Source organism: Xiphophorus hellerii, unplaced genomic scaffold, assembly GCF_003331165.1.
Source record: "Xiphophorus hellerii strain 12219 unplaced genomic scaffold, Xiphophorus_hellerii-4.1 PGA_scaffold_85__1_contigs__length_250000, whole genome shotgun sequence".
In the NCBI taxonomy this organism is placed as follows: Eukaryota; Metazoa; Chordata; class Actinopteri; order Cyprinodontiformes; family Poeciliidae; genus Xiphophorus; species Xiphophorus hellerii.
Genome location: NW_022587660.1, coordinates 132,788 through 155,373, shown reverse-complemented (window position 1 = coordinate 155,373; position 22,586 = coordinate 132,788). Strand labels below are relative to the sequence as shown.

The 22,586-nt window shown below is 37.4% G+C and overlaps 1 protein-coding gene across 1 annotated transcript; it reads right to left on the bottom strand.

Moving 5' to 3' along the window:
* Nucleotides 1-491: 491 nt before the first annotated feature.
* On the bottom strand, nt 492-20,314 carry LOC116716734 (interphotoreceptor matrix proteoglycan 1-like). The gene is made up of 10 exons (XM_032557556.1): nt 20,134-20,314; nt 13,383-13,598; nt 11,751-11,917; nt 11,611-11,636; nt 10,763-10,797; nt 10,632-10,678; nt 10,418-10,558; nt 9,288-9,346; nt 8,152-8,354; nt 492-643 (listed from the first exon to the last, which is right to left on the bottom strand). Exons 1-10 carry the CDS (start codon nt 20,198-20,200, stop codon nt 492-494), a joined length of 1,113 nt encoding a protein of 370 aa, XP_032413447.1. The 5' UTR covers nt 20,201-20,314.
* Between the last annotated feature and the right edge of the window lie 2,272 nt (nt 20,315-22,586).

The following is a 22,586-nucleotide window of genomic DNA, read 5'->3' as shown; positions in this document are numbered from 1 at the left end:
TTTTGTGGGACTCTCTCTGTGAGTGTTGCCTCTTTGATGTCAGTTAATGTCATGGCTTTGTGGCATGTTGTGCCAGGAAGTTAAGATACTCTTTACCTTTATTGCTGTTGTGTGGTTTCCGGTCCGTATGGGGATCGGATGTCTGGACATGTAGTCGGCTGGTTTATCCGTCCCTTTCCTGTAGACTTCTCGAAGGTTGTATGGTTGAAGCTTTAGTCCCCATCGTTCGATTCTTGCAGGTGGTTTTGAACGAGGGTTGGTCCAAATTACTTCCAGCGCTTTGTAGTCAGTAACTAAAGTGAAAGGATGTCCATACAGATACAGGTGGAAATGTTCACAGCTCCATACTATTACCAATGTTTCTCGTTCTGTTTGTGAGTATAGCATCTCTTAACGTCACTTAGATCATGGCTAGCTTATGCTATAGCATAAGCTATGTCTCTCTTTCCTTTCCAAGTTGATGAAAGAATAACCCCCAGGCCAACAGGGCTTCAGTCTATGACCAGTTCTGTGTCTTTGTAAGGGTCAAAATATGACATCACAGTCTCACTGGTTAAGCTGTCTTTCAGGTTTTGCAGGGCTTTTGCTGGGATTGAACCCCAGCACCATTGTGTGCCTTTCTTGGTCAGTTTGCGTAGTGGTGCTGAAATAGAAGCAAAGTCTTTAAAGAAACATGAGCAGTATGTCGCCATGCCTAGCAGGCTTCTCACCTCGGTGGGGTTTTCTGGCGCGCTAGCTTCCTTGATTGCAGCGACTTTCTTTGGATCGGCAGATATGCCACCAGCTTGGAAGATGAATCAAAAAAATTCCAGCCTAGATTTGTTGAACTCACACTTATCTTTATTAAGGGTAAGACCTTCCTCTCTGAGCCTCTGGAACGCTGTTGTGAGGTTTTTGTCATGATCTTGTGATGCTTGTGTCTTTCCATGCACAATGATGTCATTGCTGAGGTTCTTCACACCTCCGATCCCTTGTAGAGCCTGGCAGATGGCATTTTGAAATACCTCTGCTGCTGATGATATGAAAAAGTTCAGACTGTAGTACCTCCTCAGACCTTTATTCGTGCTGAATGTTGTCATGTACCTGCTGTCAGGTAGAGCTCTAGCTGATGGTAACTAGAGTTTGGAAAAGACTGTTGCTCCGTTCAACTCATGGATGACATCGTCCATAGAGGGAGTAAGATGACGTTCAAATTGGATGGCAGTATTAGCCTGTCTCATGTATACACAGATTCTGACTTTATTTGGGTGGAGTCACAATTGGGGAGACCCAAGGTGTAGGCCCAGTCACTGTCTCTATAATATCATTGTCTTCTAGTTTTTAGAGTTCCTGTTCTACTCTCTGGCGGATGTGAAATGAGACCCGTCTGTGTGGCTGACATGTTGGCTGAACATTAGTGTCTATGTGGAGCTTCACTTGAAAGTCCTTCAGTTTGCCTTGAGAAAGGTTTGGGTGATTGTCTACGAGCCTCTCTGTCACTGTGGGGCCAGGTGAGGCTGAGACACTGTTCACTACTTTATGAGGCCTAATCGATTAGCTGTGTCATATCCTAACAGGAAATAGCCTTTACATGTTTTCACATAGAATGTGCATTTGGTCTTTTTGCTTCTGCTTCACATACAAACATGCCAGCTAGTTGTAACAGGTAAAAACTTTAGTATCAGGTGGGACTAATGCGGTTGTGGCAATAGCAGGTTTAGGTCAGACTCACTGATGTTGTTCACTGTGGCGCCTGAATCCAGAATCACTGATATCTCAATCTTTAATATGAGACTTTGGTGTTTTCTTTTTATCTGTGCCAGTGGTGATGAACACATATTCATCACCACTGCTAGATGAATCCTGTTTGTCCCCTTGTGTTGAGCTGGAAATTGAGAAAATTTCCTTAGAGGTTTTGTGATGTTTATGGTTCACTTTGGGTTTTGTGTCACAGCTTTGGACAGGAGGTTTTTGTTTCGATCCACATTGTCTGCCTAATGGTTTAGCTTTGCACTCCTTTCCTCATGCAGGGCAATATCCATCATGTGGATATTTTCCCGCCACAATTTCTGCACTAGTTGTTTGGTTTGTGACTTTATAGGTTTTGTTCGGTTGACCTTTCGGCTGTATGGCGTTCACAAACCCAGCTGCTCCTTGGTCGATGCCTGTTGCACATGTCGACCTCTCTCAGAGCTCGTCTGCGAAGTCTGGACAACGTACATCTCTGAATGAACCGTCCTTTTATTTCTAGAACCACATCAGCGGCTCATTGCTCTCTCGGTCGGTGCTATGTTTGGCTGTTTGTGTACGTGTTGATTTGTGTTCCGTACTCGTCATGTCGGACAAACAAAATATACAGTCGGGATGATCTCCTGACGATCGGTGCCCGCTACGAAAGAGATGTTACAGCTGATTTTCAACGCTTGTTCAATATTCCGGGGGACATAGCGAGGAGCCCCGGTGACGAAGTGTTTTGAAAAACTGGTCCAGGGTCACATCACAGCAAAATCGGCCAACAATCTTTAAATTGTGCCGTGTGAACCAGACCTAAAACTCACAAGCAATCATCCGTGGCCCGGTAGTTGGGGACCACTGCACTACATCACTGAGAGGACTTACCATTTACGTTTTGCAAAGACATTTTAAACAGCAGTGGCCTGCTGGTTGTTGGCGCTTTAGCTCAATGCTAGGCTGCTGTCCAGTTACTGTCCACAAATAGTTGCACAGAAAGGAAAAAAGGTGTAGAAATATTGGTGGGGACATGTCCACACCAGACCTTCAGGAAGTCACGCCTATAACTATTTATGTCACGTTAATGATGAAAAGTTACCGTTTTTATCAACTGTGGTACCAGTTCCTCTCATTATGATTTCTGTTGATATTCCTTGTATGAAATGCTGAATAAACATTCATGCTGTTTCCACATATCACCTCCAATGTCCTCTGGACTCTGTTACCATGACAACTGTTTGGGATTCCCCTCCGTTCTTACATCACCACACTTTCTATGCCACGGTAGGAAAATCTGATGAGGTAGCACAGATAGTCAGAACACCGGGCCGCGGTGATTAAAAGGTTGGGGTCCACTGACTTCAGGGATCCAGAATCTACAATAGTGAGGACTTCACAGCTGCTGTAAGGAAGAGGAGGGCGGAGCTGATGGAGGATTTTAGAGCAGCAAGTCAAAGAGGAGACATTGATTATTTCTGTTATGATGAGCTGATCACCTATCGCCACTCGAGCTCCCCAAAATTACCCAGTGATGTTTAGAGGATGCGGTCTGCATCCAGCATGCCAATAGACCCTTTTCACATGACGTCACACAACTTCCGTTTTGGCTCGAAGCTGTGTATCCTTAGTTCCGGTGTACATAGTAAGTAATGATAAAGTTGTCTATTTCATATATATATATGTCATATATATATATATATATATATATATATATATATATATATATATATATATATATATATAGAGAGAGAGAGAGAGAGAGAGATGTATAAATCTGACAGCATATGTTGATCAGACAGATCACCGGAGCATGGAGTTTACACAGTCTCTAAAACATTTGCCTAAAATAAGATTTGAAGATATATCACGATTTGCAAACCAGTTCTCTCTGACAAAAAAATCTAAATTAGACAAAGGCTACAAATTCTTCACCGAACAATACCTGTTTGACTATGAAGGTAGGTATTTTTGTTTTGCGTAACCGTTAGCTTAGCATTAGTGAATTTTGTTAGCTAGCTAACTACGTGACATAACTGTTCCTTAACCAGAACTTTTTACTGTTTTTGAACTATAACGTTTTAGGCTCTAATCTTGATCAGATTATTAAATTATAGACTGGAGTTGCCACTCATCCCATAAAATAGGGATTTGTTTGTTATAAGCAGAGATGTCCGGTGCCGCCGCTGCTTTGTAATGCCTTTAATCGGACCACTTTTTCGGTAACGAATAATCTAACGAGTTCGTATTTCAAATCCAGTAATCAGATTAAAGTTATTTATCCAAATCATTGCACATTAATATTTTCTTGTGTATTTATTTTTATTCCTTCTTTGCGTCTTTGGGAGAGACTCTGTGACAGTTAGCAGTGACAGAAACATGAACAGTGCATGGAGATGCGCATTTTGTTGCTGGAAAAACAGAAATATCGTCAAGCCCAACTGTTATTTGTGGCTTTTGTCTTGTTTTTTCTAAACTTATAAAAAATAATGATTCAAGCTGCCCTTTATTTTCCATTAATACAGAAAATGAACCTCTAAACGTTACATCACTGACAGGCGGCGGTGTATATGTTTCCTAACTGTGGCTAAAGCTGCTGCTAGGTGGTTTACTCTCCGATCGGAGGCTGTTTATTTTATACACAGATAGAGAATGGTGAATTTACAATGATTAGTAACAGCTATCTAACACTTAAATGCTGTTATTATTAAACTTACCTTTTATTATATCCTTAAGATTATGAGAATGCGGGAAGTTTTCAGCTTGGTTCCCAAGGCAAAATCACACCGGAAGTAAAGATACCCAGTTTTGAGTTATGGCGGCCATTGTCTGACGTCACTGTGAAAAGGGTCTATTACTAGTCAGATATACAAATGTTACCATGGCAACTGGCCCAGCTGATGCGTCCCAATGGAAAAATCGGTGAATATGAGGATGTGGAAGTGACTACTGTACATTTCAGTACAAAGACCATCATCAGCAACACATAGAAAATGACATTGATCCTTTTAACATTTTGTTTTTACTGGTAGCAACGATAGTTGTCACTTTTACACTGATGACCAGTTCAGCATTAAAACTGAACATTCAATAATTCACTTTAACAGCAGAAGCTTGTAAGTAAATTTCTACAACATCAAACTGTCCAACAACTCAGACCTTTAATATCATCACATTATCAGAAACGAGGCTCAATAGTGAAAATAGTGAAACGGATGGTTGTGAAATGGGTTGTAAAAACAGAGAGAACAAAAATGGAGGTGGAGTAGCTGTTTTAGTGGACAAGAACATTAATTATTAGACGATAGAAACAAAGTCAGCTGTCATGGAAAACGTTGTTCAATGTGTGACTATAGAAAAACTCATGGAAAAACAGAAGAATGTTTTAATGAACTGAATGTGGATCAAATATAGAAATATTCAATAACTGGATGGAAGAAAAAATTATTAAAGTTAATCAATAAGTTTTATTTATCTGTGGGGTTTTCAAAATTGATCTTCTAAATCCAAATAAACAGAATAATTTATTAACACCATTACAGTCTAAGATCACCAGTCGCATTGCATCGCACTGTGAACATTAACTGATAATATTTTTACAAAATAGTTTAACTAGTGGAATATTAATAGATGATATAACTGATCGTTTACCAGAGTTCACAGTCTGACTGCAAAAAACTGATCAATACAGACGGTTCGGTCAGAAGAGTCATTGATTAATAAATCTATAAATTAATTTAAGGAGATTAATTCATAGAATAAAAGATGTGAAATGAAGCCTTGGTGTAAATTCAAACTGGAAAACTCTTCAGCCTCACCTGGATCATCCAATCGCTGCGTCACATTCATCCACCACCAGCCTATCAGCATCAGACCTCGCCGCTCTCAGCCAATCATTGATCAGGCTCCTGTTTATGATGACATCATCTGCTCTCCATGAACGACCACCAGGGGGCGACATCTCAAATCAGCATCACAAAACTCGTGATGTTGATCCTCTTGGATAATGGACCTTACCACAGGGCCGCTTTTCATTGGCTGATGCCCATTCTATGTGGCCGTCTCACAAACACACTTAGCTTCCCGTTAGCTAAGTACAGCTAAAGGCAGAACTGATACAACTTCTACACCTTGAAGCCTGTCTGCTACACAGTCTGACGTTAGCTAAACAGATCAATATGCAATGTGTCTGTATCTGACATACACTAAAGGTTTTATTTTAGCAGAAAAGGCTTTGGACTAAACTGTTACTCCTGTTAGCCACGTTAGCACCAAGTACAGCTGGTCAATCAACCATCGCTGTGTTCAGGGAAGCGCTGATTAATAATCGATAAATAAATATCAAGCCTGGAAACTTGATATCGTAACGGACTGAATGTTATGTTTTTAACATAATCTTTGCTCGTCTTGCGGGGCGCAGGCGGTTGCCACAGTAACAGGTGTGCTTAAACTACAAAGAGAGAGAGTAAAAAGGTAGGAGTGGTTTTGAGTTGATCACCTGTTCAGGTTATTTTACCTTTGTTTCCCTTTGCTGTGGCTCATTACAGCCGCTGTAGTTTCTAAACGTTGGACTAATTACCTCGTTAGTTTGTGAGTTTACGTCATTCACAACAAACATCAAATAGAACAAATATATTTCATAAAATTTTAACAAACATATGGCTTCTACCGCGATAATTATGTGAAATTAAATGAATTATATCCCAACTTCAGAAGATTTGCCTTTACCTTTACAGAGCTCTTTGGTTCCTCCTATCAGTCTGTAGCTTCTCATATTGAGGTCAAAGTTCAGATCTACCATAACTGACTGACACCTGCTGGCCTCAGGTTTGCAACCAGCTTGTGACTGAGAAACCAGTAACCTCCTCCCAGATGATGACATGAACTTGTTAGTTCTTCTGTCCATTTAGTAGCTGATATATTGTGAAAATCCGTTAGAAATGATTCACTAATCAGTCATGTTTACGTAGAAACAACCAGGCTTTGTTTGTGAGACTTGCGGTCACATGGGTCGGTTGTGGGCGGAGCTTGGTAAGGTCCATCTCTTATCCAAGCTCCAATAAGAGATTGGATAGTTATCTCCAATCTCTTTGGAACGTTGGTTCCAAAGAGTTTTGGAACCAACGTCACTGTGTGTGATGTTTACGTCGCTGGGCGCCATCTTGTATGGCCACAGACCAAAACAAACCTTTTCCGGCGTTTTCATTGCTACCAACCGCATCGAAGTTGTTTCAAGTTGGATATTGGATTTTCGCGCTCCACGGAATAAGGAGCGTTTAGCTCAAGGTTGATCTGATTTATGAATGCTAATTCTGGCTAGCTGTTCTCTAGCGCTCCCTCCTCAAGCACTTGGCGGTTCACATAGGGACCATCAATTTCTGAACCAAACACTCCTGTAAATAAATGCCTTGTGACCAACTGATACAAAAAAGTGGTAATTCATGCTATTACACGAGGCACACTATCCTCTATTAAAATGTTAAGTGACTGACTGGTGACCTGTCCAGGTGACCCCGCCGCTCGCCCGGAACGTTAGCTGGAGAGGCAGCAGCACCTCCTGACCCACTGGGGACAAGGGTGTTAGAAAATGGATGGATAAATCATTTTAATAGTAAATATGTTTTCTTCAATAGCTTCCAAATTGTTGCCCCATTAACTCAAAATCAGTGTGAAATTATTCTACTAGACTGTATCGATCATCTTTATTACATTTTGATCCATTTTATTTTTTAACTAATTTTATATTAAAATTGTTTTTTTTTAAATGTTCATAAAATGTATTACATCAGATGATCATCACATTTGTTACCTGTGTAACCCCCATAAACTATGCTGATCTGTCTGTATGTTTAATGTGTTTGTTTGTTAGTTCTTAGAATGTCCTGTAGAGGGCAGTAGACCCACATTTCTCCTGTGTCGATAGGAGAAGAAGAGGGAAGAAGAAAAAAAATGGCAGACTATGCAGACTAAGCTCGTTTCAGCAGAAGTAGAGAAGTTACTGCTCATCAGTGCTGCTGTGATATGAGAGAAATCTGTTTATTTTGAACTGGATAATGTACATTCTGTTCTGAGATTTCTCCGGTGAGTCTGTTGTTTTATTTTCAGCTGCTTACTTACGCAGAATGGCTAGCTAGCTGGAGCTAATGTTGCTGGTTTTTTTCAAACTGTTAAAAAACCAACCAGAGTATAAAATGTTTCTCTGTAAGCAGCTTAGCTCTGTGAAATGAGACCGTTTATGATGAAGTGATGTTTATTAAGTAATTTCTTTATTGTAGCTTTACAAACACATCCCATAATAATCATTTCCTTTATTTAACCAGGTAAACCCCGTTGAGATCTAGATCTCATTTTCAAGAGGGACCTGGGCAAAAAATTTGCAATACATAGCAACCTGGTTACAAGATAAAAACAATTAATACATAAGACTCAGGTAAAAATGATTACCAGCCTCAAAGCTGAGTGTCTGTATGTCCAGCAGCAGCGTCGGCTCCTGCTTCAAGGCCGTAACGATGATGCGTTTCAGTTTCGGCGCATTCACATCTTCGTTTGTCTCTTTTCTCTCTTCCATCTCCAAACTGTCAAAGTCTTGGTTTAGCTCCGTTTCTCCGTTAAAGACCACAGCGTAGCGCACAGAGAGATCCTCTGAGCTAATCAACACAAATAAAATCCGTTAAGAAAGAATCAGAACAGACTGAATGTTCTGCAAAGATCAATCCAACAGTTTTAAATCCCTGACTAATTTAAATCCCAATCTCTGTTGATGTTCAAATTGTGAGCTATTATTTGGCCAATTTCATCTAATATGGTTTTACAAGCTGTCAGCTTTATTTTGTTGGACTAATAATCATAAGTTACATGCTAGCGTTAGCCTAGCACTTAAACTTCTGTTGTTGCATGTCTCAAGTTAGAAATATCTTTATAAACAAAAGGTTTTCTGTTGCTTATAAAGATATAATACCAATACTAATGTACACCCTATATTATGTTTTAAGTTTCAAATAGGGACTTGGTATCATTAGTAAAGTTACAGTCAAAAATAAAAGACAATAATTTGGGTTATTTAGTCTTGCATGATAAAAATAAATCGGTTTCAATTTCATTAATATTTTACCATGTTATTCATGAATAGAAAAGAAAAATGTTTTATCGAGCTAAATATTTGGTTCCAAATAAAATGTTCAATATCTAGTTTACAAACCATATTTAGTTTGAAACTAAATATTTAGATTGCTTAATAACCCAAATTACTGCTGTTAATTTTTGACTGTGTAACTCTTTGTCAAAGGCCCATTTTTATATAATTTAAACTGGTAGGAGGAAATTCAGATGGGGAACCCTAAAATTCAGTAAACTTAATCACAAAGTAAAGTAATTCATCAGTTAGGTCATTTATTTAGATTATGCAACAGATTTTCTAAGCAGTTAACAATAAACTGTTGGAAAATCTGAATAAACTAAGTCATATTTATTAAGGAAATGCAGTTGAGTTTGACAATAGAACCCATAAAACAGAAGAAATAACTGTAAACACATTTTCTTTATTTTAGTTGATTTGCTTCCAAAACATTTATTAAACTCACCGAAATCCAAGAACACGTATTTCTTTGAATCCTGGAACTTTTTCAAACACGTGAACCATCTACAAAGAAAAGAAAAAACTGAGAATTGAAAAATGTCAAAAGTGCAGAGAGGTTTTGTCTCCAGGTTCATAGTTTTAATCATCTTACAGGTAAATTAGAATGACTGGAAATATAAATAAAAAGTTAATTTATTACTAATTTATTTTTAAAAATTAAACTTATGTTATTAAGTTTTCTTCTTGGCAGAGTGATAAATTTAAAGGATTCACATTGCAAAAACAAAACGTTTTACAGAGTTTTTTAGTCCATTTTCTGGTGGAAATATCTTGGTACACTTGAAATAAAACAAAACAAATTTACAAGCAACTTTTCAGCAAGTTATAGGAGCTTATTTTATTTTTAGTCAGTAATTACTTAATATTGTTGGAAAAAAATTTGTTCCACTGGCAAATTATTTCACTAATTACAAAACGTTTTTCTCATGTTTTAAATAAACGGTGTTGCCGTCTTGCCAAGTCCATCTTCAAGAAGAGATTGTAGATTTCAAAGAGGTTTTTATCTTGCTAAATTAAGGTTATTATTAAAACTAATGTTAAAGTAGCTTTTCAGCAAGATACATAAACTTGTTTTAAGTCAATAATTCTTAAAAAGATTTTTACTAATTTCACTTATAATGAGACATTTTTTGAGTTTTAAGTGAAATAATCTGGGAGAAGTACTTTTTGTGTCTATATTCAGGAACTATTTATTATTATTTTGCTGAAAAGTTACTTTTTTGTTATTTCTGTCATAATTCAAGTGTACTAAAAACATCTGTAGAAAAAAGATTCTTGTTTTTGCAGGGAATAATCCTGACTTCTGAGGTTCTGTTCTGCTCTTAGTCACTAATCTCTTTGCACTTCTTAGTTTAGATCCTAAAGGTTGAATCAAAGCTGTTAAATCAATCGGGGAAAGGTTTCCTCTTACAGTACAATAAAATCTGGCCTTTCCCTCCTGCGTTGTTATTCAACCCTCCCTGGGAGAGCCGGCGCTGCTGCTGAAGCGACCGCAGGCTGCCGGCGTTTGCATAAAGGTGAAGACAACAGCTGGGAGGAGAAGTGCTGACATTTGCTGCAGGCGGGTGATCTCACCTTGTCTCTGAGCTCTCTGGTGACGCTGTTGTAATGCGGCGCTGCGGGGTTGCTAAGCATTTCGCTGTATGTCGGGTCAGACACGGTGATGCTGAACTCAACAATGTATTCCTCGTAGTTCTCCTTAATCAGGTCTTTAACCTGGGGAGCGAAAAGATACAAACAGTTTAGGTATTTCTGGAAAACTGACGGTGAATTCTGATGGTGGATTTACCTCGTCTGTTTCTGCTGGAAGCAGAATGGGAGGAGGAGTCCAGCTGCCTGAAATTAAAGATTTTTACAGAAAAGCTGACTTAACTCCATAGATTTACAGAATATGGATTAGTGAACGAAGGCAGGACTTACATTCACTGCTTGGCTCTTCCTTAGCTGCAACAAACCTACAAGAAAATAGAACATCTTTTTTTACTGTGATATTTTTATTTGGGTGTTTTTCTGAATATGTCACAATTTGAACAGTATTGCACAGAGAGAAAATAAAATTACACATGTAACAGGGTTTTGTTTTGCCAATATTGTGGATGTGAAGTTTGTTTATTCTTTGAATTTATTTCGTTTAGTCAAGAGGTTGCTTCTCCAGACATTTATTGTTGTATTTTAAGTTTCATTGTGCTGCACTTGACAGTCGGTGGTTACCATAGCAACCAGTAACTGACAGAAACTCCTCCCCCTTTTTCTGTTGCCTGTAACTGTGATATGTACTGCGAATAACTTTGTGTTTTCTTTACAAATATTATATTTAATCATATTTTAGACAAATTGAATCTTATACAGTGTTTGTTTTTTGTTTTTGTACAATGATTTGACTTTTTTGCCAATTACATTATTCAACAGCAGAAAATATTCAAGTTTTTTTCTTGTAAGAATATGATATTATTCTTGAAATCTCAAAGTTTTGGATAAAAGTTGGCCAGATTTCATTATATTTTTTCATCTATGCTCCATCATAAGTCTGAGTTGCAATAAATGCAGCTTTTCCTACTTGTTCCATAATGATTTTTAAAACATTCTTTAACTTTATGTTGATTCCCAATAAATCTGAATCATGTGTAATATACAAAAATCTCCTGCTACTTCATTTAGCAGGAGACTCATCCTTGATACTACAGTGATATATTATAAGACAAATTTAGGTAAAAACATTGACATAGTTCTACTTATCTAATATAATATTCAGAGGACGATGCCCCTACCCTTCTCTTTCAGCCTCTTCTACTCTCTGAAATGAAAAACAGAAAGTGGAATCCATAAAAGTTTAATTTTAATCTTAAAGGTAAACAAGTTGTGATGAAATGTGAGTTTCATGGAGCTGCTGTGAGTCTGCATTGCTCACTCTGGCCACCAGGTCCAGATGCTCCTGAGAGCTGCTGAAGTTCTGGGCCAGGTCGTCCATGCAAAGGTTCTGATGCTGGCAGGTGAACACCCAGGTCCGGTACTCCTCCGGGGCCGGGACTCTGTCCAGGAAGATCCGGAACGCTTCCCAGATTGCTTCCTGACAAACTGACGACAAAATCCTTGGTTTAAAACAGAGAATCTTCAAAAAGCACGACTGAACGAGGTGTACGCTGTTCACCGCAAAAACACAAAATCTAACCAGGAATTCTTCTTTTGATTCTAGGTCAAATATTTTAGCGCACTTCAAATAAGAGAAAACTAACTCAAAAGTAACTTTTCAGCAAGATAAATATGCCAATAGTTCTTTAATATAGAAAAAAAAACTAGTTTCACTGGCAGATATTTTCACTTGAAACAGGAAAAATGTCTTGTTATAAAATTTAAAAATCTGCCAGTGGAACTAGAACATTTTTATCAATATTCAACTTAAAACAAGAGTATTATTCATTAACAAGACAATAATTTAGTATTTTTGCAGTGTTGAAAAGGTTTTTGTTGTCCTTGACGGTTCTGGGTAACTCAGGGTTAACGTGACAATTTAACAAAGAAATAAAGCAATAAAAGTAAAATAACAGTATTAAAAGATAACCTTCTGAAAACAAACAAATATTGAAAACAAAACACTTTTCCCATATTATAAGAGAAAAAATCTGCCAATGGAATTAGTACTGTTTTTATTAACCAAGAAATTATTGAATTAAAACAAACACCTATTTCTTACTTGAAAATTACTTGAAAATCAGTTTTGTCTTATTAAAGTTCTCTAAGATATTTGCACTGGAAACTTTACAAAAATACTTGGCAAGATTTTGTGTTTTTACAGTAAGGAAACTAAAGAGTAACTATTTAAATTACTAAAGTACAAGTGCTCCAGAATAAATCAGAATATGATAGAAATGATTATTGCTGTTCACAAAAAACAAGAATTTAGTTCATCAGAAAATAGTTAAACTATGTAACTGCTTATTAAAACAATATGATAGCTGTACTAAACTTTGACATGAGTAAATAATTCTGCAAAGATTAGGATGATTTATTTTCATTTTACATCCTACAATCATTTTTCTTCACGTTTCCAAAAGAGTGAACTGTATATTTATGACTTGTTGACGATATTTTAGTGAATATTTAAACGTTTGGAGCAGAGGACCAGTAAAGCAGCCACATGTTTCAGCCTGTAATGAGCGCCACATTGTCCAACGCCTGTGGGAAATGTATTCTGCCACAAACCCATTTGAAACGATGCTATTACCTCTAATAGAACAATTTAATCTGTCTCACGTTGAAATGACACGCTGCAGCAGCTGCTGGGATGACTTTGATAAGAAGCCATTTGCAACCGTTGCATCCCCGTTTAATTCCCCTAAAACACCCACAATGCATGTTGGAGGATGTTTGTGCGTTTCGTCAACAATTCAACTGCCTCTGTTGAATTTTATCATCAGCATTTTTATTTTGAAAACCCTCCGAGTTGACTGTGACATCATAAAAATGCTTTATAATGTGTTTTTTTGAGCAGCCAGGTCATGACTTTATATAAAATTCATTTTAACAATCAAAGTGGATCTACCTCTGAGTTTGTAGTAGGCGCGGTGGCTGCCAATGACGGTTTTCATCGTCTCCTGGGGACACACTTTGACGCCGGTGGTGTGGACGGCGGACCTCTTCACCCGCTGTCCGTCCTGCTCGGATCGGACGTTGGTCGCATGCCTGATGGGTCGGGAAGCTTCCAGAAAATGCCGGTACTTCACGTCTCTGAGCCCGGAAAAGTTTATGTCATTCAGTTCTGCAGGAGGAGAGACAAAAGAGGAGGCAGGAATGTTTCAACAAAACACTGGATAATTACAGCAAACGTTAGTTATTTTGAACAGGCTGTCATGTTTATGTCAGTTATTTGATGAGAATTGGTGGAATTACAAAGTAAACACAAAATGAAGTTTGGGCAAAATCTTTCTGGGAACATTGTTGGTATTATTTTATCTACCTGAATGGAGATTTCTTATTGTTGTTGGTTTATCCCATGTGCTCTTTTGACCTTCCACACTGGCTCCCAATAACTTTAGCCAAAAATTAGGCAAAACTATTAGCATTTTTATATAACAAAGGCAGATTTTCTGCATTGAATTTCCAAAAGCAATGACACAAAAAGTACCAGTAACTTGTTTTCAGATCTGTTTCTCTTGTCATTACTTTCAACCAATGTGCTTTTTAAAAAAACAAAAACAATTATCTTTAATTTTAATCCTAAAAAGAGAAATAAAATGCTTCTACAGTAGCCTAAAAAGTTGTCTTGTTTCAGAAAGTCGTGATATTTGCAACTTTAACCGAGTCTTATTTGGTTCACTGCAAAAACAAAATCTTACCAAGTATTTTTGGTTAGTTTCTATTGCAAATATCTTTGTTCACTTTAAATAGGGCAAATTAACTTACAAATAGCTTCTATTTGTATCTTCTATCAGTAACTCCTTTATATTAATGAAAAGAACTACTGTAGTGCCTCTGGCAGATTATTTCACTTTTGGGGAAAATGTCTCGTAACAAGTAAAATAATCCGCCAGTGGAACTAATACTTCTGTTTTATCAACCTTTCAGACTACAGGTACACCAAAAAAATCGGCCCCAATTTCCTTAATTTTGGGGGATCGGTGTTCAGCCGATACTTACATGTGAAACTGATCTTATTTACCTCAGCAAAGGTCTAAAAATCAACCACTGCCTACAGCCATCACCATCTTCAATAACTCTTTGAAGAATCTGAATTAATGAGATACAACATTTAGTTTCTCTTTGGGATAAATAAAGTATGTTTGAATTTTGATTTTTGCAGTGAGCGAGGTTTGACTGACAAACCGGACCACCAGGTAATCAGTCAGAAAAGTATTCCAGGCCTCTCAGGTCTTCTGGTTCCGGAACCAGAACCAAACATGGAGAAACTGCATTCAGCTTCTATGCTCCTCTAATCTGGAACAAACTTCCAGAAAACAGCAAAAATGCTGGAACATTGAGTTCCTCCGGAGCTGGCTGTTTTTCAGACGGACTTATCCCAATATCGCCTTATGGTCAAAGCTTTTGGTAACATGTTGCCGAGTCGCACCATAATTAAACACAAACCTTCTGCATAAAGTAATTAGATCCAAAAATGTACAAAACAGGAAAAGTGGCAAATGAAAAGATTTGTGGGCTCTGGGTTCGTTTTTCTCGTGAGAGCATGAATAAATCTGACGTTAATCATCATGGCAAACAGCATGTTAGTGAATCTGTGGTTGGTTTCTGTTTACATCAGAACTGGGTTAAATGTGGAAACATTCAGCCGCCATTTTCTTCTCAAAGCGTGAAACAGTAAAAATATAAATACACGCTATAAGATTCACTGTTTGTGGGAACTTTAACATCTCATTGTTGCTTTTGTCTCTTTGTCTTTCCTTTAAGTTGAAAAAAAAAAAGTTTATGACGGTGAACTTAATTAAGTTTAAACTAAAAGTTTAAATTACAGGAGTGAGTATTAAAACATTAACCTTTGTCTGTCCCTTGGCGTCAGGAACGGGTCAGCCAAGGCTCACTATCTGTCAGGAGTATTTAATTTGCTCCGCAGTTAATCCAACAAAGTGACTTACGGCGTTTGCTGAGCAGTGCTAGTCTCTGCTGCTTCCTTTGTGAATGTGTTTTAACAGAATTTTAACGTTTGCAATGAAACATATACTGGTTTATTTTTGGACTAAATGCCACACAGAACTCCTCTGTGGGTGTGGGTGTGTGTTTGATTTCAGGTGCAAAGTCATTTAGAAACTTTTACGTATGGAAAGTTTGGAGTTGATGGTTTGTGGTTGGAAGAAGTTATGCAAAAGTGCAAAAAATAAATGAAAAGGAAAAATGTAACACTTTGTCTTGAGGTGAAAGAACAGTTGCTACTTGGCTCTTTTGTCATTTTTGACTAAATACAGCAGCAAAAATATTTTTAATGACATTTTTCTGACACCATTTTTAGACAATTACATTTTGTGCCTTTCTGTGTTTTTAATTGTTTAATACCATTAGATTTTTTTGTTTGTTTGTTAGTCGTCTTTCGTTTTAAATCCCTTCAGTGTTTTAAAATGTGCTTGACATATTTCTAATATGCAGCAAGAAGGTCCTGGGTTCGATTCCCGGCCCAGGGCCTTTCTGCACGGAGTTTACGTGTTCTCCCTGTGCATGGTGGGTTCTCTCCGGGTACTCCGGCTTCCTCCCACAGTCTAAAAACATGACTGTCAGGTAAACTGGTCTCTCTAAATGCTCCCTAGGTGTGTGTGTGGGTGTGCGTGGTTGTGTGTCTTGTCCGTCTCTGTGTTGCCCTGCGACAGCCTGGCGACCTGTCCAGGTGACCCCGCCTCTCACCCAGAACGTTAACTGGAGAGGCAGCAGCACCTCCCGACCCCACTAGGGACAAGGGTGTAATAAAATGGATGGATGGATGTTTCTAATACATGTAACAACCAAAGTAATTCAAATAAACATAGAAACCAACACAACTGACTGAGAGAAAATGTACCAAAGACATTCGGTGCAGAAACATACTGAAAGTCAAAAGAAACCAATTATTGTTTATTTATGTTTATTTGATGGGGAAAATGTCTTGTAACAAGTGAAGTAATCTCAGTGGAACTGGTACTTCTTCTCAGTATTATTTACCTAAAGCAATTTCCTATGTCTTGCTGAAAAGTTACTTGTAAGTGAGTTTCGCCTTATTTCAAGTCTTCTGAGATATTTGCACTAATAACGAGACTAAAATACTTGGTAAGATTTTGTGATTTCTAGGGAAGCAGAGAAAGAAGGGGAAAATGAAAGCAGCGTGTCAAATCAAGAGCTGATTGTCAGAGAGATGCTTCACATAATGCAGCCTGAATTACAGATTAAATTACCTAAAAATAAGAAAAGCTATTTTGTTTACCTTTAGAAGCTCTGCCAGAACTTCTGTTGTTCAACAGAGTAATTTTGCAGGGTAACAAAAGCCGGCATGACGATCCTAAATGTGTGGGCCGGCCGCCTTGTTGAATAATTTTAGAAGAAAGGCCTGATTGTGACGCCAGCTGGCAAATCTTCCAGGACTTCTTAAGACAATAAGCCAGGATTTATGAGCCCCAAAACACAGACTGGAGGTCACTGCACCCAAATAAACTATCATAGCTCCTGGATTAGGAAACTGAGAGAAGGCTGAACACAAACCAAAGGAATAAGTGAGTGTAAATAAAAAAGTTTGTGCATAAACATCTGTAACTTAAGCTACCAGTATTAGGTCAGCTTAGCTGCCTGGGTTTTACTTACATAAAAAAATATCAAAGAATTATTCGAAATACAGACAGAGGCCGAGTGATATGCAGTATTCCAACAAAGACGTACAATTTAAAGGCATTTTAAAATTGATTTTGAATCAATTCAGAATCCCCAGCACCAGGAATTGTGATTTGATTATTTTTTTACTGCACCTCTATTTTCTATCAAATGAAAAGCTGTTTAGTGGCTTAATGCAATCCACTGTCGCCACATGCTTGCTCAGAAGGAGGGATTGCTGAAGGTCTGTGAATTATGCAATCGGCTGGGCTTCCTCTGATGGAAAACATTTTATATCAACCGTCATAAACTGAATTTAACTGCTTTAGGATACACCAATAAAATGAACTGAATTAAATTAGATTTAGACTGAAGGCAATCTCTGTCTCTTCAATTAAATTTTGCTCAGGCGGAGTATTTCTGGAGTTCATCATATCAGCCTATTCTCTAAGCTAATCAAAATAAATTATTTTTGGGTGCATCATCGCTCAACCCTCCTGAATCAGCTTTCACTTTTAACTTTTCAGTTATAGAAGAAAGATTTTATACATATTTTTCTTTATCTTTTAGCAATTCTTATGACTTTTTTAGTTTGTACATAATTCAAACTAATTCTGTAAAATCCTTACAATATGTAAGGATTTTATTTTTTATGAGTCCTGTAAGGAATCCTTACATTCTGTAAAATTAAAATCCTTACATTTTACAGAATCCTTACCTTTTATATTACAGAATGTAAAAGGTAAGGTTTTTATATGTAAAATATAGATATATTTTACATCTATGCTGTATAGATGTAAAATATATCTATATTTTATTTATGTTACACATTTATTTTTTTTATTCTTCCTCTGTATTTCTCCATGTCTGCAGGTGAAGAAAGAATATTTTGATTCCTTAACTTTGACTTTACTGTTAAAGAAAACATTTTAAACGATTTGTCCTCATAAAACCCAAACGCTAAAACAGAATTACAGGAGTTTTGTTAGATATGCGTTTTAAAGACCAAACTTTAACATTCAGGTCAAATACAAATAAACATAATTTTATGCAGCTTCATATTGTTGAATTGGCTGGGGAATTGGCTGGGGTCTACTCTGTAGATTCATAGAAAACTAATATTTATTGATTTGGTTTCAAGTCAGCTGCAGATGTATTATACAAAATTTATTTTTTACTTCCCTTTGGCATCTCCTGCTGTTCTCAAAACAGCCCAAGTGCTAAAATAAAAAAAATATCACCCAGTTGTTTTTGGTAATAAGTTAATGTTTTTTGGAATGTGGAAAATGAGTCGTTTCAAAAACCTCTGGATTGCAACACGTCAAAGCAGCAACCATTGTCCCTCACCTAGCAACCCCAGGGAAGCCCAGTCCTGTTACTGGGCTTCCCTGTAACAGGACTGTTACAGGGAACGTATGGTCAGCTGGTTTTACCACTGTATGACCTGTACAATGGCTGCTGGAAAAGACAAATGTTTATTTGTTGACTTACTATCCAGAAACCACTCGCTGCATTCTTGTTGGTTGTGCAGAAGGCTCTACTTCTGCTTTTCAAAGATGTATGGTTGTATAATTACACAAATGTAAAGTGACGAGAGGCTCTAAAACAACTTATTCTGAAAGGAGCTCAAAACGGGCAGAACTGAGCAAACTAAAATCTCATTATCCAAGAATGATTTTGTGCAAAAAATGTAACGAACATGTTTTGTGACGTCCATAAAGGTATCCTAACCTGTTCACGGAAGCATAATAGGTCACCTTTAAGACAATTTCCATCTGCTTAGAGTCGGTCAGCTGAGTCCCTTCAACAAATCATCTCCCTAAGCTGGCAGCGGCCGCACACATGCAGTGACACAAGGCGCAGGAGGACGGACTGTTAGCGAGTGGACATTATCGCCTGAAAAAGGCCCCACTAGAGAATTACAAGCCAGAAAAGATTAGCGTCCCGCAACAGTGAGAACAAAATGGCTTTTGTTTGCTTTGGGATAATGAGCTCACCCCGGGGCACATCGTACCGAGCGAGACAAACGGAAAACATTTTCGCTCTGCTAAAACTCTCCATCCTGGTGAACAACTCTCATATGTCAGGCTGACTGACGGAAAATGTTCATGACCTTAAAAACTCATAGCGAGCTGTTTGATATTTGCTTCACATCCAAAAATCTAATATCCCTGAGATGGAGCTGACATTTTGGACTTGTGATGTTTACCTACTATTTTACACAAACACGCCTGAATTGGGCTGTCATTCAACCACATACGAAAAGCAGCACACAAAGTTTCCAACACCACTGCAAAAAACACTAAATCTTACCAACTATTTCTGTCCAGTTTCTTGTTCAAATACTTTAGTTTTAACTATTTAAGTGCAAAAACTTGAAAGTAACCTTTCAGCAAGATACAAGTTTTACTGTTTAAACTTAGAACATGGAGAAAATGTCTTGATAAAGTAAAAACTAAGTGATAACTTATTTTTTCAGCAATATTAAGAATTTTTTGACTTAACACAAGCTCCTATATGTAGCAGAAAAGTTACTTGTACGTTAGTTGTATCTTATTTGAAGTGTATTAAGAGATTTGCAGTAGAAACTAGACAAAAAAACATACTTCGTAAGATTTTGTGTTTTTGCAGTGTTGGAAAGGTTTATGTTGAGCTTGACAATTCTGGATAATTAAGAGTCAAATGTGACTCAGTTAAGTAAATAAAGCATTAAAATGAAATGATTAAAACTCTGCAAATGCCTTCTCAAGACAAGTTAAAAAAATATAGAAAACAAGACATTTTTCCCCATGTTATAACTGAAATAATCTGCCAATTGAACAAGAACATTTTCATCAATATTAAGGAATTATTGACTTAAACTATTAACTTATAAGTAACTCGTTGCTGAAAAGTTACTTGTGAGTTAGTTTTGTCTTATTTCAAGTGCAATAAGATATTTGCAGAAGAAACTAGAGAAAAATACTTGGTAAGATTTTGTGTTTTTGCAGTGTCAGAGTTTCTGTCTTTCTACTTACCTTTGATTCGACTCGCCTGAAGAGTAAACAGACACAAGGTGAGAAATACTCCTGACTTTAAAAGCATGATGGGCTGAATTATGTCTCTACCACTTCCAACGTGCTCATGTGTGAAGAAAAGGTGTCAAACAACAGAAAAATACAGAATCTCTTGACGTCAAGTCCATCAGGAGACGGTGGCGTTTCCCATCAGGCACACTGCTCTGCTCCTGCGTCTGTTCCCCAGAGCGGCTCCTGGTCCGGCTGCAGAACTGGCTGCATGGACGGACGGAGCACGAGGGAGTGAGGGAGGAGGAAGGGGAGTCCGGGTCCGAAGAGAAATTTGGGTCTGGGGTTTCCTTCTGCGCTGCCAGGGTGCCAACAGTGACGAGGTTAAAAAAGCAGGCTGTGTTTTCGGTCTAATCTCTTTACCTTCTTGTTGCTGCTCGTAATCCCTGCTGGGCCACGTGGTCGTTCACTCTCATCCTGTTAGTTACCTTCTGGACCCTCGTCTGTCTTTTCAACAAACTTAGTGTTTGTTGAAAAGACAGATGAGAAGCAGAAGCTTAATTACAACTTCAGAGTCATTTTATAAATCCATCAAGTTTTCTTCAGTTTATTTCAATAAAATGCTGCATGGTTTGTGTACAGTTGAACAGGTAAGAAAAAAGGAATACTATGAAATGCATTATGTTTCTACACTGCAAAAACAAAAAATCATATCAAGTACTTTCGGTCTTGTTTCTTGTGCAAATATCTTAGTACAGTTGAATTACGACAAAACTAAACAACAAGTAGCTTTTTTAGCAATATATCAGAGCTTGTTTAAATCAATAATTCAATGATTCCTTAATATTGACAAAAAAGTACTAGTTCCACTGGCAGATTATTTCAGTTATAACATGGGAAAATGTATTTGCTTAATTGAAAAAATCTATCATTGAAACCATTTTTTTTTCAACAAAATAAAAGAATTATTCACTTAAAACAAGCTCCTATATCTTGCTGAAAAGTTGCCTATAAGCTGGCTTTGTTTTATTCCGAGTTTACTAAGATATTTTCATTATGAACTAGGCGAAACAATCTGGTAAGATTTTATGTTTTTGCAATGCGGATGAACCATAAAGTGCAAGGAGCTTTAAAAACCCCTCTGTGCCCTTTATCGTCAAGCCCAACTGTTCCAGTAAACCTGGCCAGTTTATGACCTCAATCCTTCAGGATTACAGTCGGAGTCACACATCAGGTCTCCGCTAAGCTGTAAGTCAGTAGTTTGGAGGTAAAGATTAGGAATAAATTTAACAAATCAGTTCAAGTTTAGTTTCAAAGATTTGTGAAAATTAGACTTTACAACCATGTGTTTCTTTCTGTTTGTCTATAAGGTAAAATTCTGTTTAAAGACATTGAATTTTAGGATGGTGACATAAAATCGGCCTTGTTCACACAAATTCAAATGCAGTTGACAAAATCATCATCAGCCTTAAAGCTTTCCAGCATAATTAGCTCTTAATGTTATATTTTATGAGCTGCTGACTCATTAAAATGACCTAATATTCACCGTTAAACTATACTAGTTGCTACCCTGTTTACCGTTGGAAAGTTTACAGATAAAAAATAAAAAAAAACAAGAATTATAAACATTTTACTAAGAGATTTAAAAGTGTTATCTTTACCAAACTATTTTCTTCCAGGCTCTGGAAAGCAGAGGACATGCAGGCGTCCGGGTTAGCGATCTAAAATTTGAGTCACGTTAGCCGTCATACACCACTTACACGTCTTTGGGAATATCCACTCAGGCCTGATTATCGCTGTGATCTAATAGACATTGAGCAGCAAAAGTGTCACCGTCAGTGTGCTAAGTGCCTTTTGCTCACATCATCCTGCAACTTGGCACCAGCAGCAGAGGTTGCATAACCTATTATGCAGATCAGGGCTTGCACAAACAGGTTCAACACAGCCTGATATCCTTTGGTCAAAGAGCATAATAACCTCAACAACATGCTAAGCTGAGTCATGAAGTTGGGTTTTAACTCTGTTAACAGAGGATTTCTGAATCCTACAAGCGATTTAAAGTGAACCCCGTTTCCTAAAGATTACCAGCTGTAAAGTAAAGCAAAGTATAAACTATTGGCTAAGTGGCTCTTTGGAGCTTCCACAATGGATCTTAATATTTGGGTAACATTTTATATATATAGTTAGATATTTACAAAATGCAGATTTTAGCTTTGTTTTCTGTTTCTTTTTTTGCATAAAATAAATCTTGCATTGAATTTCCACAACAGAAGGATACAAGTATCACAAACATTTTTTTCCTTGTAAACTAAGTGCTTTTTTTTGTTTGTTTGTTTTTTTTACATTTCCCACAAACTTCAACATCCAATAGAAGAAAATGCATCAATCCTATTTTTGTAAATGTTTTATGTTTTTCTTAGTTTTAACCTAAGAACAGAAATAAAATGGTGGCTCTTTAAAAATGA